The 16234-nt window shown below is 36.9% G+C and overlaps 4 protein-coding genes across 4 annotated transcripts; 1 reads left to right on the top strand and 3 right to left on the bottom strand.

The window, feature by feature from the left end:
- The first annotated feature begins 561 nt into the window (after window positions 1-561).
- On the top strand, window positions 562-3607 carry EV154DRAFT_452057 (MRC1-like domain-containing protein). Its single transcript, XM_051597261.1, has 5 exons — window positions 562-2159; window positions 2221-2555; window positions 2610-2836; window positions 2891-3114; window positions 3171-3607. The coding sequence occupies exons 1-5, from the start codon at window positions 657-659 to the stop codon at window positions 3567-3569; spliced, it is 2688 nt and encodes an 895-aa protein (XP_051451947.1). The 5' UTR covers window positions 562-656; the 3' UTR covers window positions 3570-3607.
- Window positions 3596-7374, bottom strand: EV154DRAFT_606988 (ras guanine nucleotide exchange factor domain-containing protein). Its single transcript, XM_051607580.1, has 5 exons — window positions 6509-7374; window positions 6308-6443; window positions 4905-6252; window positions 4308-4838; window positions 3596-4232 (listed from the first exon to the last, which is right to left on the bottom strand). Exons 1-5 carry the CDS (start codon window positions 7293-7295, stop codon window positions 3615-3617), a joined length of 3420 nt encoding a protein of 1139 aa, XP_051451946.1. The 5' UTR covers window positions 7296-7374; the 3' UTR covers window positions 3596-3614.
- Window positions 7375-7439: 65 nt separating this feature from the next.
- EV154DRAFT_84877 (mitochondrial inner-membrane-bound regulator-domain-containing protein) lies at window positions 7440-9835 on the bottom strand. Its single transcript, XM_051607805.1, has 9 exons — window positions 9019-9835; window positions 8885-8956; window positions 8641-8816; window positions 8499-8582; window positions 8337-8435; window positions 8048-8281; window positions 7886-7981; window positions 7650-7818; window positions 7440-7595 (listed from the first exon to the last, which is right to left on the bottom strand). Exons 1-9 carry the CDS (start codon window positions 9802-9804, stop codon window positions 7485-7487), a joined length of 1827 nt encoding a protein of 608 aa, XP_051451945.1. The 5' UTR covers window positions 9805-9835; the 3' UTR covers window positions 7440-7484.
- Window positions 9836-11164: 1329 nt separating this feature from the next.
- On the bottom strand, window positions 11165-11768 carry EV154DRAFT_606986 (uncharacterized protein; the record flags this gene model as incomplete). Its single annotated transcript, XM_051607579.1, has 2 exons — window positions 11165-11261; window positions 11336-11768. 2 exons carry the CDS (start codon window positions 11766-11768, stop codon window positions 11197-11199), a joined length of 498 nt encoding a protein of 165 aa, XP_051451944.1. The 3' UTR covers window positions 11165-11196.
- Window positions 11769-16234: the final 4466 nt, after the last annotated feature.

Raw genomic sequence — 16234 nt, 5'->3', positions numbered from 1 at the left:
CAGGAATCATGTCCCTGTCAGACATTACTATTGTTACAACGAGTTTCATGACATTATAAGATGATTGAACTCAGCTTTTATTACATAATTCTGGCGAAATATGAGGACGCCCAAGTTTCAGATTCTATGTGTTTTAGATATTACGGGCGCTCTTGTTTGTTAAAATAACACTTGATATGCTCGATTGTAACCACGACATTATGTAATTGCCGAAAGAAACCAAGAAATAATACTTCTGCATAATGTTTTTTTAAAAAATATCGGCAAGTTGAGCCGAGAATAATTTCAATATAAAAGTCTCATATGCGCATAAACAGGGCGAGTTTATGTGTACTAACTCACCGAAACAGGATAAGCTACAAGTGAATAAAGACAGAAGTTTTTTTCTCTGTTTCTTTTTAGCTCTTGCGAATGATTTTTGGACTTCCCTTTTAATGACCACGTTGTCATAGGGAAAGATCATCATTGATTAAACAAAACAAACAAAAAAAACTGGTTTCTTGTATCCACCTCCATCCGAATTCAACTCAAGATTTGTTTCATAAGCCGTCACATAACGCGTTTCAAAAAAATAAAATAAATAAAAACGCGAGTAGAGAGAGAGACCGATTTTTATTTTCTTGTTTTTCTTTTAACCTTCTTCTCATTTCAATAACATGCCCTACTCGGATCGTACACAGGGCCATGTCGATGGCCTGGAGGATATATCACGGCCCGTAGAACCCGACCATTCTGAATCAGAAGATGAGACCGGACTCGATCATGACAAATATGCGTCGATGAACATTCCTGAGAGCATGAAGAATATTTTACGCATGACTTCCGACGGGAAAGATTTCGAGCCAACACAAGACGATTCGGAATCAGACAACGATTCCATGTACAAGACAGCCACCCCTCTCGCCAGTCTAAACCACGATATCTCCAAAAACAAATTTGTAAACTTTCCACATATGCCCGAACCACAAGACGAACAGGCACAGCCAACAACGAAAGCGAAAAAATCCAAGGAAAAGAAGAAGAGGAGAGACAAGGGGAAGAAACGTGCGGAGGAAGAAACACCCAGAGAGACCGATGCATTACAAGCCAACTTTGCAAAGTTTGCTGCTGAAGAGTCAGACGATGAGGAGGAGATCAGGCCGAGAAAGAAGAAGACAAAGGGAAGAAGAACACGAAAGGATACATCACATATCAACAAGGTGGATGAAAACGGTGAGCGATTAGTTAGAACGACCGAGTTTTTGGATACCGACTCAGACGCCTCCAGTGACGGAGGTCGTCCACTGACTAAGAAGCAAGAATTGGAAATGTACAGAGAAGCGGAACGTGTCAGAAGATCCAAATATGTCCCAATGAAGATCACCTACAATATTAAAACCTATGAAGATCTCGTAAAGCGCCACGATGAACACGAAAGAATTAGATTAGAGCGTCTCGAAATGGAAGAACGAAAATTACCTCCACGACCACGACCAGCACCACCAGCGAGATCTATTCTGCCGCGTCAAGATGACTCAAGTGACGACGGTCTCATCATCATAAACAAGCCAACCACCATCACATCACCCGATCGTATTCGTAATCCCAGCATCAATTGGAGTCCCATGGACACTGCTGCCAGATCACGTCGAGCTCACAATCAGTCGTTATTGACTCGTATGGCCGAAGAAGGCTATGCCCATCGCATTAAAATGGAAGAACAAGCTAAAGCCCGTGGTACATATTCTTCTGCGACTGAACGAGCTAAAAAGTTGCTAGAGAAGGAGGAAAATGCAAGGATGATCAAAGCTCAGATTGAAATGCACTTTAATCGAAATAAGCAGAAGCACCATAACGATGACGACGATAAGGAACTGGATGCTGATTATCGCGATAGCAATGACGAGGAAGAGGCAAATTACTTACAACAATTATCCGGTCAGGATGAAGATGATGATGCGGAAGAGGATATATCCACTAAAAGAAAAGCTGAGGAGGAAGAATCTGACGAAGATGAGGATGACGATATGGGCACCATGGCAATGAACAGATGGAAGAATAAAAAGACCAAGCGATCCATTTTCGAAGATAGCGATGATGACGAGGAAGCTGAAAAGAAGAAGAAGGTCTCCTCCACTCCTACCCCTGCCCATTCTATATCCAACTTTTTCAAAGCAAAGGTAAAACAATAAGCATGCAGAATAAGATCTTAGACTTATACTTACCAAATATCTAAAATAGGACACTGAGCCCACTCAATCAGCTGAGCCTACAGAAGAAAAACCTTTGAGTAGACTCAAGAGACGTCCCATCCAAGAAAGAGACGATGCTATGGAGATTGACGAACCTGTCGCTGCTGCACCCAAGATCCGTAAACAAAGACAAGAACCAACAGAGCCTGCAGAGAAGAGCGAATTTTTTGAGGAGGAAGCAGAGGAAGAAGATGACGAATTCTTTGGTGCGGGTGGTGAAGATATTGATACTGGTGAAAATCTCGATGAATTTGAGGAGGATGATTTATTGGTCCATGAAAATAATGAACATGTCGACGAAGCCACTGTACGAGACGCATTCAAGTAAGACTATCGATTGATTTTTCAGTCTTTATTTTTCTAACTTTTTGATTTTAGTAAACAAGATGCCGAAAATGACAGTAATATGATTCAAAGATTGCTTAAAGATGTTACTGGAGGTGGTCTGCGTAAACAAAAGGCTGCTGCAGAAGCTGGTATTCTCTTGGAGGACATTGATCTTTACGATGATGAGGACAATGATCTTATTGCAGTTCGTTTGGCTGCTGCTGAAAGAAGACGCAAACTTTTGAAGAAGAAGGGAGAAGATCCAATCATGAGCCTATGTAAGATAAAAAACTTTTTTTTATATACTCTTTCTCAATGTTTTTTCCATTCAGTGAACGATCCGAAAACATCAGCATTTGCCAAAGCATCACTACCTATACCAGATGATACTAAGACGTCTTTCTTAAGTGATTTCGAAGATGACGACGAAGACATCCAAACCGCACCACCAAGTAGCACACGATACAAGCTTGTAATTAAAGATGATGATGACGAAGAAGAAGAGGAAGATGATTTAATGGGTGTATTCTCTGATGAGGAAAATCTGATTATCGAGGTGAGTTTTGCAAGCATCTGTTGTTTTATATCCAATTACTAAAATCATGTGAATAGGATGCGGACCCCATGGCATCACCATTGAGAGGAGGACTTGTAAATAACATGACATTAGCTAGTGTAGATGATGACGATGAGGGATTCCAAATTGAAACTATGAAGAGCATTCATTCACCTCTGAATAATCGCAGAACTAAATCCATGTTTGATTCTCCTACGAATCTTAACAGATTCAAACGTCTTTTATCAGAAACCAACAATAATACGTCAGATACACCTCGCGTTGGATTCGGAGCTATTGCTGGTCCAAAGCCAACCAAGCCTGAAGAAGAAACACCAAAGACATTAGGAAGTATTGGCGGGTTCCTCAAGCATGGTGGTGCTAATACCCCAAAGAAATCAAAACTCGGCTCATTATTGAAGAAAACCAACCCTTTTACTTATGTAGACAAATAGTCTCATTCATTCTCTTGTTTTTCAATTTTTTTTTTATTATTATCATTAAAGTTCAATGTCATAACTTAATTTATTAATGGTATCTGGGTCCAAGGAAGTGACTTGGAAACAACTTGAGTATAGTAAAGCATCTCCCGATTCATCAAATGAATATCGCTTTGCCAAATTTTGAAATACAAGTACACGTTTAATCACAGTCGCTGTGATCCGATGTTTCCGAAAGTGTATTAATGGCTGTGAAAGAAGTTGATCCATCGTACCTTGACGTTTTGTTCGTATATTGTTATTGGTCGATGGTAAGTAAGAAGGAAGTTCAGCGTTAAACACAAGGTCCGACAGGTAGATCCCCAAGAACGGGATACATCCTCCAAACGGCAATTTGATGGTAACACCAGGCTTCTTTTTCTTCTTTTTGTTGGTTTCTGGCACCTGCACTTGAATTTCCGTGGGCGATTCTCCATACTCTTCTGCTACTTTAGTCATACTATCTCGAATGTTCTTCCAGTTCTTCGTAGGTGAGGTAAATGTTGAAAGCTCCTGTAATATCTTCATTTCTCGTTTCTTGACTAAACTCCAGGTTTTTTCTAACCTTGATACCGAGGATGACTGTAAACCCAAGAGGATTTGAATCAATGTAGTAAAGTTACAAATGTTTTTGCATTTCTAATTTTTTTTTTAAAAAAAATAGTAAGGTATTAGTATCATGGTTTTTTCTATCTCACGAAGAGTGTCACTTACTTTGGCCAGACGAATAAACTTTTCAATGAGTTTGACACGATCATCCATCTGTCTTGTCTGAACAATCTCACTGGATACCCATTGACATACGGCATTAAATCGATTAATGACCTTTTCAATACCCCTCTGGGATCCATCTGTATCTTTCTCTTCTTGCTGCTTCATCCTCTTTTGACGTGAGTACATGCCTGGCTGTGGTGGTTGTGTACCACTCGACACAGGACCACCGCTACTGTCATCATTGACACTGCTACTGGCACTTTGAAGATGGCTTATATCCGAATTCGGGTGATATAAGGTAGAGCTTGGCATCTTTGTCCATTTACAGTCAACCAGTTCTTCCCAATTTACGGCTAGTAAGATCGCCTTTTCAATCAAACAAAATTGCTCTGCCATCACAGAAGTAGAGTAACTGAGCACAATCGACTTTCGCTCTTGTGCTTTGATGTAAAGAGGTAAAGGAGGCGTAGGATGGTGGTTATGAGAGATGTCAATCTCTAAAATTCTAGACCTTGGGGTATGGCTTGTATTCTAATATAACGTGGGCTTTTAAAAAGGGTGGACTAAAAAGAATGTATTATAATTACTTAAGATTACCTCAGTCAAATTTGAATCGGTGCGTCTTAATTCGGACGTACAAGAGGCCGTTTGTTGTTTATGGCTACTATGAATGGATAATCTCCAAGACTCTGCGCCATCCTCCTCGTTTCTGATAGAAGGAGTCCTTGGTAATTGCTTGGATTTTGCATAAGAAGCAATGGAAGAACACGATGTAATCATGGGATCATTTAAAGACGGCAAAGGTTTCTTTTTCGGATCATACAAGATTTTACTAGAGCGTTGAGACAATAATGTCTTGTCTTCAGGGTGATGTGACAGAAAATGATAGCGCTGTTGTTGTTGCAAGCAGTCATTCGAAGGGGTAACAATTTCTGATTCAGTTACCGAAGGATATGCCATGGAATTATAAGAAGTTGAAGCAATTAAATTATTTTCGTCCGTATCAAAATAAGAGATGACGGCCGTCGGGTAATAGATATCTGGTGTAGAAACTGTAGATGGTATGGCTAATTGTGCGTTGTAGAAGGATCGTGTACGTACATCGCCATTGTCACTCCAATTCGACTGATGGAGTGACCCTCCCGCTGTTATAGAAGATGGGTTATCTCTGTAAGCAGACAGAAAGAATTCTGCTCGGTTACGTTCGTCGTCCTCTTCTTGTTGTTGTCGAAGCCGTTCCAACTTTTCCGATAGTTCATCACTTGTAATTTGAGTTGTACTCGCGGTGGGTTTGCTGCTAAAGCTTTTTTGGGTTTCGTCTTCGTCAAACTCTGATAAATCATCTTCTTCATCCTCCGAGGTACCTGGGGAAAGTGCGCTTTCAAGCGAATTGTCTGATAAATTACGCTGGCTGTAATCGGATGGATGACTGATTTTTGCCCATTCTAAAGAAGCACTGGTGGATTCATTTTCGTGTGATTTACTCAGATGTGCAGATGAAGCAGATGATCCTCGTCTTCTGGTAGGGTAGTTGCCGATAACAACAACAGGAGCAGCATGCGCACTTTTGATTGCGGTATTGCTACTATGTCGAGTATCCACATGAATACCGTCCACGATATTGAATGTCTTTTGCTTGATCGTACTTTGGGCCAACTTATCCTTCACCATGGCCATAACTTTTTCTTGCTCAAAAGTAGGAGGAGGGGGTTGGATCACTTGCACTTTCTTACCAGAAGATGAGGAAGCATAGTATATCTTTTTTAGTCTTCGTACAACACGTTTTAACCCCTTGATAATGCGTTGATCTCTGGGAGATTGTTTGATCAGTGGATGGTATGGCATTGCATTCAAAAAACTAGTCAACGCAATGCGAAGTTCTCGACTAGGTATAAAGTCATGTAAAAAGTAGTTGAGTAGCCAATGTCGCATGACAACAAATGTTCTATTGTAATATTTAATTAAAAAGATGAACATGCAGTATTGTTTTTTATATGTACCTTATTCTAACAATACATCGTTCTTCCTCGTTGTTCTCTATGCTCCATCTAAACCGAGTGATCAAGAATTTGCATAGCTGCAGAGGTGACATGAACACCCGAAATATCAGAAAAAAGTCTGTCATAAAAGTGTAGTCTATAATGGCAAGTTGAGTTAGATGATGTTTATCATTCTGGTTGCCATATACCTAAATACATTACCCAAAGATATTGTGAGTTTCTCAACAAGTTTTTCAATGGTAGCAGCCTCAATCACGCGACTTTCTTCTGCGGTTGATAACATAATGGGTAAAGAGTTATTGTAAAACGTAGGGCTCTTTTTTTTAAAACTATCTGATATAAATTGATGAGCAGACCATCTTGACTTCTTCTTCTTTGTGTCATCTTCCTCCGTCTCGTCTTGTTGTTTGGGAGCAGTGGGTGGAATTGTATTGTTTGTTTTTTGAATAGTTCCCCACAAAATAAAGTTTGGGTTTTCATCTGATTTTATAAGATCAAACAGAGTAAGAGGATAATCCGAAAGATCAGCAGGTGGTGATATCTGAAAACTGTTACTGTTGTATTCAACTTTACTAGTATTGTTGGTCAGTTCCTGTGTATGTTGCTGCTTGTTATTCATATCGGTGGTGGTGGTAGTGGTTGGATTGACTTGCGACCATATATCACCAAATTCACTTACAGCTGGTATGATGGGTAAGATCTTATTGGTGGAAGGTTGTACATGACGACTGCTACTGCTGGTGTAACTACGCTTGCTTAGGCTTCGTTGAACAGGTTTCGTACTTGTCGTCGCAGAGTTGTCATCATAATAGTCTTCCTCCGAGTTCCAAAATATTTTGGATTCGGTGTATTCCCTCACGCCAAAAACAGTGGCTAAAGCTGCTCGTTCCATGCCTCCATCACTCGTATCGTTTCGAAACTCGTAGGGTATAATCGAATTGTTTCTCTTTCTTGTAGTCGTGCTTGTGGAGGTGGTGATCTCTGACATGATTCTTTAATTATTTAGTGATATTAGTATTAGGTATTAAAGTTGAAATATAGGAGGTATTTGGAAAGGAAATAATAAGAAGAAAAAAAAAGGGAAAGAAGAAAAGGAAAATAAAAGAAATAAAAGGCTGAAGATATATGCAGATTAAGGGGGTGATGAAAGCGCACTTTATTATGATCACGTGGATAACTAAGTGGAATAATCCCATCTGCTGGCAATCTTGGACAAAACATTCGAGAAAGATGGCCATCTATCGATTGAGTTGGATGATTTTAACGTTTCAGGATCAACTGAATTAACCTAAAAAAAATTGCTTAAAAAAAATAATCTATTTTTAAGACTTGTCAAACTTACAATCATTTCGGTTCTGCCAACTCGTTTATCTTGTTGTTGGATATAATTTATACCAACAAGCCCTGTGTCAAGCATAAATCTCTTCTTATTCAAAAATGTAATATCAGAAAGAATCATACTGGATTCATCATTTATCACATGGCCTTTGGGTGCTTTTAATTCAGAATAGCTGCAGGGATCAAGCAATATATCTATTAGGTTCATGTTGTACTACAGGACAAGAAATAAGACTTTACCTGGTTAGTTCACATTTGTCACTGAAATACGTTGTAAGTTCTTCATTGTCTGAGAAATCAATGGCTTGCTTTGCCAATAAACGAATATCCACACTTCTATATATAAACTCCATTCGTTAGCCTAGTCTGTAATTTATAGATACAAGTTTTTAATTTTTTTACCCGTAAATACCCAGAATATCAACGACAGATTGATTCTTGATGCCGGTTATATTTTTCAGCGTGATATCACCGTTCTCGTTTATAATAAATTCAACATGGAGTTTCTTTAAATCCATTTCTTTATCACCTTCTAAAAGTGACTTATTGGTGTAACTTAACTGCACAGATCTTTGGTGAAATCCACCGTCTAAAGTCATTGGTATGAAAGGTGAAGTCAATTGACGAGGAGGCATTCTATCAGTTATAGTTAGCATATCATAAGGTCACATCCATTATAATGTAATCTTACGTAGGAAAGAACAAGGTTCTATTTTTATACAGATTTAAAACTTCAGTCGTACTAATTTTCTTGGTAATATTTGCATTTTGGAATAAGAGATGACCGAATCTAAAATAGGACTTGGATGATTAAATTGAAAATGAACATGAAGAACAAAAAAAAACAATTTACCTTGCCTCCATAGTAACCTGATCTAAATCTTGCTCTCCCAACGGCTTCAGCAAGAGTTGTTTCATGTCTTGTAAATTCGCAATTCTGTGGTTATGTCAGTAAAAGCCAACTAGATGCTTCGGGTTGCACGTGCTACACTTACTTTTCTTCGCCACCAAGCACTTTAAATCCACCCACCTCTTTATCTCCCTCCAGTCTGCTCCAGTTTAATTTTTTATCATAGAATGTCATGGAAGTTGGGTCATGAAGCGGTAATACTGTAAACTCTGCATTATCATGTACTACTGTCTTGTTCGATAAATCACTGGTCGCATCCAACTAAAAGCAAGATTCCATTTTAGCATGCATTAATCTATCAATCATTGTAAGAAAAAATCGCCATTTACCTCTTTAAGCATTAGACTCAATAAACGTTTGGCGTTTTCCATTGCATCATCAGATATACTTGCCAAAATAAACTATAACTTATACTATTAGACTTGGTGCCTAAACTAAGCACACACGCCTTTAAAAAAATTACCTTGTTATCGTCCATAGTTATAAAAGTGCCAGCCACCTTGGAAATATCCACCAACGAGTTTGATATTTCCGTTTTTAAATTCGAGTTCTCGACAACGCTTGTTGGAATGTCCATTGTATCCTCTTTTATATTCAAATGGGTCAAGATCTCTCTTTTTGCCTTCACAACAGCAGCAGAGGGGCCTTCCACAATATACTGATTCGATTGCACATCGATGGTGACCTTCACTTGATTCTCTTGTTCGATATTTCGAATGGTGCTCCCGTTATCACCAATGATAAAGAACAGCTCTTGTCGAGAGGCAGGAAAGGTTTGTTTGATTATATCTAATTGACGCTTCATTTCTTCTTCTTTCAGTTGTTGTGCTGTTTTGATACCCCAATGTTTTTCGATAATGCTATTGATCAATTGGCCCTTCTTTAATCCTTTACGCTTCAATTTATGTGCAATCACGATGGTAGCTAACTGATCAACAGTGTATGCATTGTGCAATTGAGTGCGCAACTTGTCCATGTTTTTTTGACTGATGACTGGACTACGAGGCTTAAATTTTTCCACTGAGTAAAGCAATGTTGTGCGTGGATCAATGTCAGTGGGATCCGATTGAACAAGTGGTTTTTCAAATTCGGCAATAATATCTTCAATACGTTGAGTTGAAAACTTGGGCCTTTCCTCCTCTTCCTCTGCAAAGTAGTGCTTAGAAACGGAAAAACATCTTTGCGAGTTCACTCGAACAGTAGGTCTTGCGCAGGCCTTGAGCAAGTTTCTTTTTAAAATATTTGACATATTTGACAAAAAGGTCTAGTTAATAAAAAAAATGCTGCCGTATAAAAAAATGTTTTTTTCAGCAAGCCAGGGTATAAAAGGAAGGGTGCATGTAGATGTCTGGAACTATTATATTCTGCCTTTTTTTAGATGAGCTCAGGGTTTACGGTCGTATCTACAGTCTGCTTACTAAAGTATTCTAAATAATGCTTAATTGAAGATTCTTTAAACCAACACAGAACAGAAAGGGGCGCAGAAATGTTTGAGATTGTTGTGCTTTGTTAGAACTCAATTATACTTTATTGGAGTCTACCGGTAAATACACGATTTTTGTTGTGCATGTCAGCATTGTTTGATCCCATTTATGAAGTTGAAATCATTTTTTTTTTGTGTAATTGACACCGGTAAAAAATACAGCAAAGAAAATAATTTATAAGACTAATTATTAACCGAATTGCAAAATACTTTTGTCGTATTTGGGTACGATTCACTTAAGAATAAATAAGCAAATTGTTTAAATAAATAAATTTTGAAATCAAACAAACTTTGATGCTGCATATCAGCATACACTTGTATACTCCTGTTCAACTTCTCCTACTACGAGTACATACTTCTATATTAAAGATTGCATGATTGGCCTAAATACAATAAATGCGAATGACAGTTCGATACAGAATGCTATACCACTGAGGTACGGTATCACTGATCGAAAAGAGATTCCTCTCAGATCAAATCAAGAATTATAAGAAAGAGAAACGTAATGTTAATAGTTCTCTCAATAGATTATCTACCCATGGAGAGAATAGAACGACTATTAATATAAATGGTTCATTTACGTATATATCGATATAATTATACAGCTGGTAAAGTGTATAAAGAAATAGTGTATGAAGTAATGGGTGCCTACTTTCTACAACGAAATAGCCAAATCTCGATAAGACATTCTATATTTGGGATCGTATTTTATTCATTACAAATTTAATGCATAAATATCAACTATAACTGTTTGAGATGGAGATAAAATATAAATTAGGGTAACAAAAGAAAATACTGTTAGAACTATGTATATCTTTTATCAAAGCCATTAACGCACGCCCGTTAAAATTTCCTTTTTGGGATCTCCACGCCCGTGACCCGACTCTTGTAGCTGAGAATAATCTCAACGCCCGTAATATCTCCACGCCCGTTATATTTTCACGCCCGTACATAATATCTCCACGCCCGTAATTTTCAAGCGCTAATATCAGACCCATATAGACTGGGATCTTGTATCTGAGCCGCATAACATGCACTAAAAAGCTCCAAATATCAGAAATTAAGCGGCAGAGAAGTACTTGTCTTTTTTTTCTGCCCTAGGAATCGAAAAGTCTTAAATATTAAGTGGGTGACTGACTGACTGAGAATCGAAAAATCTTAGAAATTAAGTGGGTTCTTGACTGGAAATCGAAAAGTCTTACAAATTAAGTGGAAATCAACTTAGTAAAAAAAAAGATAGAAAGTAGTTTTTATTCTGTATTTGAAGTTGGAGAAGGAACTAAAGGTTCAACCAAGAGGCTAAGAAAAGAGATGCAATTTGATCTCACACTGGCGTATGTGTAATCATTCGCAGCAAAACAACGATGAAGAAGCTTTATAATCAGCTTAGCCATTATAATTCTACGGCATGTTCCGAGGTTGTTACTTTTTGTGAAAAGGAGTTTTTTTAATTCATCCTTGTGCTTTTCGTTTGATTCCCCTACAGCTAATGTTTCAGGCATATCTTCCACATCAATACCGACAAGCATTGGCACGACACGTTTTGCATCGTAATCCTTCTTGACGTTGGAAGGAATAAACAGGTGCAAAAAATCTAATATTATTGTGATAGTGGCAATACGGCTATGGTACGTATCAAGTACGTCTGTATAACGGGTAATAAGCTTATATTGCACTTCTTTGTACTCATAATAATTAGTGGAATGAAATTTGCGGGTATCCTTGATCATTTTTAATTTATCGCATGTCAATTTGGAAAACTCCTCGTCAAAATCCTCAAAGAGTTAATCCAATATATGAGCACGCGTAACAGTTACTGCTTCATTCAACATCTTTTGGTGGTATTATCTAATTACGAAGTTGAGTTGCTGTCATAGTGGATTACGGGGTGAGGATTGAATTTTTGGTGGGCAGTCAGTTTGCAACGCCCGTATATTTCATAGTCCGATGGCAGAGTCGGGTTACGGGCGTGGTGATCCCAAAAAGGAAAAATTACGGGTGTGGAATAAGTTTTTTGATCTTTTATTTCGAGAAAAATTAGATTAGGGAATTCTACTAAAAAAAACTACTGGTATTCATACTAAAAGATTAGATCGCTTTCGGATAATATATGTGACGCTCTAAAGGAATATGATAGAATGCTATACGTAATATCTGTTTGTATAAATATGTTATGAAGTAATTCCTGCCTAACAAAGTAAAGGCAAAATAAGTGAGGATCTAAATTCATCTCCGCAGATGCCATTACGTAAAAGCTTTTCTTAGGGACAGCCAAAGTGCACGTAGTCATGATCTAGGTACCTTTTGGCTGTCCCTGAGGCACCATAAATTGTCAAAATAGAACAACTTCTTCTTTTCTCTTGATATTGAAATGAATGCCGACTTACAATTTTTGAAGTGTCTGCTCCTTTGCCAATATAACTACCAAATGCCACCAAGTAATCATTGTAAATTTTATTAAAAACTATGCCCTCCAACTCAATTTTGAATTGCTTTTCAGATACTAAAATTATTTTTTAAATGTTAGAGACGATGTTCATAGCAATACTAGTACATTAGCCAAAGCTAATCGACAACGTCAAAAGAACATTTGCGAATGTAATAGCCCTTATTATATTATAAGTTTTTTTTCCCCTAAACTAAACCTATCGAGAATGCACCTTCACCACCGCAGTACAGATAATAATAATTTGAGCAGTGATGTAAACAAAAATTAGCTCGTGTCTACCTTTTTAAAAGTGTATCGATAAGGATAAATCCAAAGGATCACAAAACTAAAATAAACAAAAGCTTGGGGACGGGTTTTATGAGCCGGCGAAAATAGTTCTAAATGACTGTCTCAAATGTGAATGATTGATGCAATTCAACAAGTAGTATATAATAAAAAGTACTGTATATGGCATACTTCGAATAGTGTTAGACCCATGAAATAAATCAACTCTTTGGTACCACCAAAAAGGTACCCGATCCTAAGTGACCCAATTCTTGATTTTTTATAAGCATTGTGGCAAGTACTTTTTAGAAAGCCAAAAAAAAACGCGTTGGCTGATATTTTCTCTTGTTGCTGTATATACAGAAACTTAGAAGTTGTTTTGCATGGAGAACAAAATTAAAATAAACCAAAAAGTGATACTGTTAGAACTTGGATACCACTTTATTATGGACGAAAAAATATAACTAAAAAACGTATCAAAAATGTATTCCAAAATGTCTTCCTGGTCTATGAGAAAAAACTATGGGTATTTATATAAAGAACTGGGATAGTTCTAGGGAGAATATTAAGCGCCTTATTGGATCAAAATGTAATAATCTGGTGATAGTAAATAATCAACATGTCTTTAAATTTAGCCCTTCCATACTGAGTATATAAATATTAGTCAGAGGGATCAACAGTTATAACATCAAATGACAAGAGTAATATTTGTGCTCAGGATCTATTAATATTCTATAGTCCAGGCCCATTCGATTGTATTGCTTTTGCCCTGTGTACAGACTCCAACGGTAGGATGAGAACAAGCGGGATAATGTGCGATTCATGATTAACTTTAATATTTATTATCTATCCTTAATGTGATGTGACAATTAACTTTATTATTATATCTATGATATCCTCAACCGAAGTGACTGTACCTGCGTCTATAATTGAGTTTCCCCCCTTTTGTTTTTAGTATTTTGGGTGTGTGATGGACGGTAAAATATGAATTATGAATTTCATTTACATGGAGAAATGGGCTCTTTTCCTTTATACGGCTATTCATGAAAAGGGGTTATATGCTAAAAACCACTATTGGTGCGGATCCAATAGTAAAAATAATTTATTAAATACGCATTTTTACACTCAAAAAAAATTGAGGGGGGGGGGTGGTATAATAATAGACACAAGCTCATAAGATTTGTTCAACTCGTACCGCTTATTTACGAGAATCTGGTTTCGCTTAACAACTTTTAATGTCTTTCTGTGATAAAAACCCATTTGTGTGTTCAAAGGGTACACTGCAAATATTTAAATCCATTTCCTGTTTGTTAAGGGAACATGACCAGCTTACTATGCTTCCACCAGCTTTTTTTGAAGTTAGATTGGCCAGAAAAAAAAACTTGATTCGACCTACTTTTTATAAATTGAATGGCCAAACGAATGGTAGAACCAATGTTTTTAAAATCATTTATTAATGACTCTAGTAACCAAACATTGGTAGGATGCTGGATAAAGTTTTGTGGATGTTCGATAGAATTAGCATTGCAATATGGGTTATCAAATTCGTCTGTTTGACGATCAATTCCTAAAAAGGCATGACTTAACCCGATTTTGATTACAGACATCTTTTTACTTTTTCACATTCTGATTAATGACGTTTGCAGCTTTGGTCGTTTCAAAAGGTTCCACGAGCTTTTCTTGAGAAAAAGGAAATAGCAAAACTGCTCTTGGTCCGTGTAGTAGTTGTTAACCGTTGGGTGTTTTTTTCCTAGAGTCTGTCTGTCAAATGCCTTGGGTTCATCTTTTAGAGATTACGTTTTTATTTTCTATCTAATTCTACGTTGTCATACGAAATGAAGGTTCTACCATAACAGTAGATGTTTTTTTTCTAGATGAATCTACGCTCTACCTCTACCACCTTCTTAAAACTATCCTCGTCAAATAGATAGATTTTACAAAAAAATTGGAAAAGCTGGTTGTACTATTTGTAGAAAGTAGGTGACGTTTTTCAAAAATTGGGGAAAAATATTTTTTGAGCCATTCTAACTTCCAATAACAACGTAATTTTCTTCATGTAGTGTGCGAAGGTGTTCCCTTGGAATCCAAAAGCCAACGTGGGTCAAAACCCTTGGGGAACTGAGTTTTAATTTAAAGAAGGTAACAAAAGATTGTACGCCCAAACAGTTTCACGTAAATTAGAAGGGGCGTTACTTGAGCTTGTTACCAATTTTATACCCCTCCACTTTTTTTATGTGTGTACACAAAAGCGTTATGGGTATATAATGTTTAAAATTAGGATCCACTAATTGCGTTTTTAGCACACGCATCTTTTTCATGACTATCTGTATGAAGTTAAAGTATTTAAAATAAATTTATTTTTGATGTGGGACCGTACATCACAAGCCTGAAATACTAAATACAACAAAAAAAAAAAGACACAAAAACTGACGCAGGTATAGCCATTTTTAAATTTCTAAAAATACAACTGCGATAGAACGTCTGAACAGAATATCTGCCAAGACATTCGTTCATCAACAGCCAAAGTATGCTTAATCATAGCCTAAGACGTGTTTTCGTGGCTATGTCTAAAAGCTGCGTAATTATCAAACATTTTTGAGTGGCTCAGTATACACCGTTTGAGGTTTACAATATACAACACTTTCTCTTATATACTACCTGCCGGAACGTATAAAACATTCACTGTTGATATAAGTCATTTAAAATTATTTTTCATCCTCATAAACCTCTTCGCCAAACGTTTGACGTTTGGGTTTGTGATCCTTTTTATATTCCACTCAATACACTATTAACAAGTCAGACACTTTTAAAAGTTTCAGGTCAATATTTATTTATTTTTCAGGTCAACATTTATTTGTTTATTTTTACAAATTTTAAGGCGCATAAGGGACAATCACTACAACATGTGATGTCCTAGGTGTGGTGACCTAGCAAGGCTATAGCCATATTAGAGCTAACAAAGGTTTATCCATGCTGATACCATTTGTGATATAAGCTTAACAATAAATGTCATAGTAAGAACTATAAGGATATTACATCACAAGTCTAATTTAGTACGTCTGAGAAATACTTAAAATTTAGTTTAAAGCAAAGAGAGTTAAGAAGACTTAACATTTATTAGAAGAAGACTAAATTAGTGACTATGTAATAATCATATACATTTTTGGTTAATCAATGATAACTTCAAGATAGCACTAGAGATATGAACACAGCAGACAGTCTTTTATATAAATACTCGTATATTTCATTTATTAATAAAGGACAATCTTATAAACAGTCTCAAACTACTCCTATAGTCTTTTTATAATTTTACTTTACCTTACAACACAACACTAGGCACAGCCAAAAAGTATCGAATCCTAAGCTGTGACTATGGCACAACATCTAACCGGAGGTAGACCGTAAAATAAGTCTACTGTCTACTTTGAGAAAGATTTTTTTCTTAGTAAAATAAGGATAACGACATCAATCAAAATGGCTTTA

This window comes from Mucor mucedo (genome assembly GCF_025094135.1).
Source record: "Mucor mucedo strain NRRL 3635 chromosome Unknown EV154scaffold_163, whole genome shotgun sequence".
In the NCBI taxonomy this organism is placed as follows: Eukaryota; Fungi; Mucoromycota; class Mucoromycetes; order Mucorales; family Mucoraceae; genus Mucor; species Mucor mucedo.
Note: the sequence above shows the minus strand (reverse complement) of the source record. Positions and strands in the feature narration are given on the sequence as shown.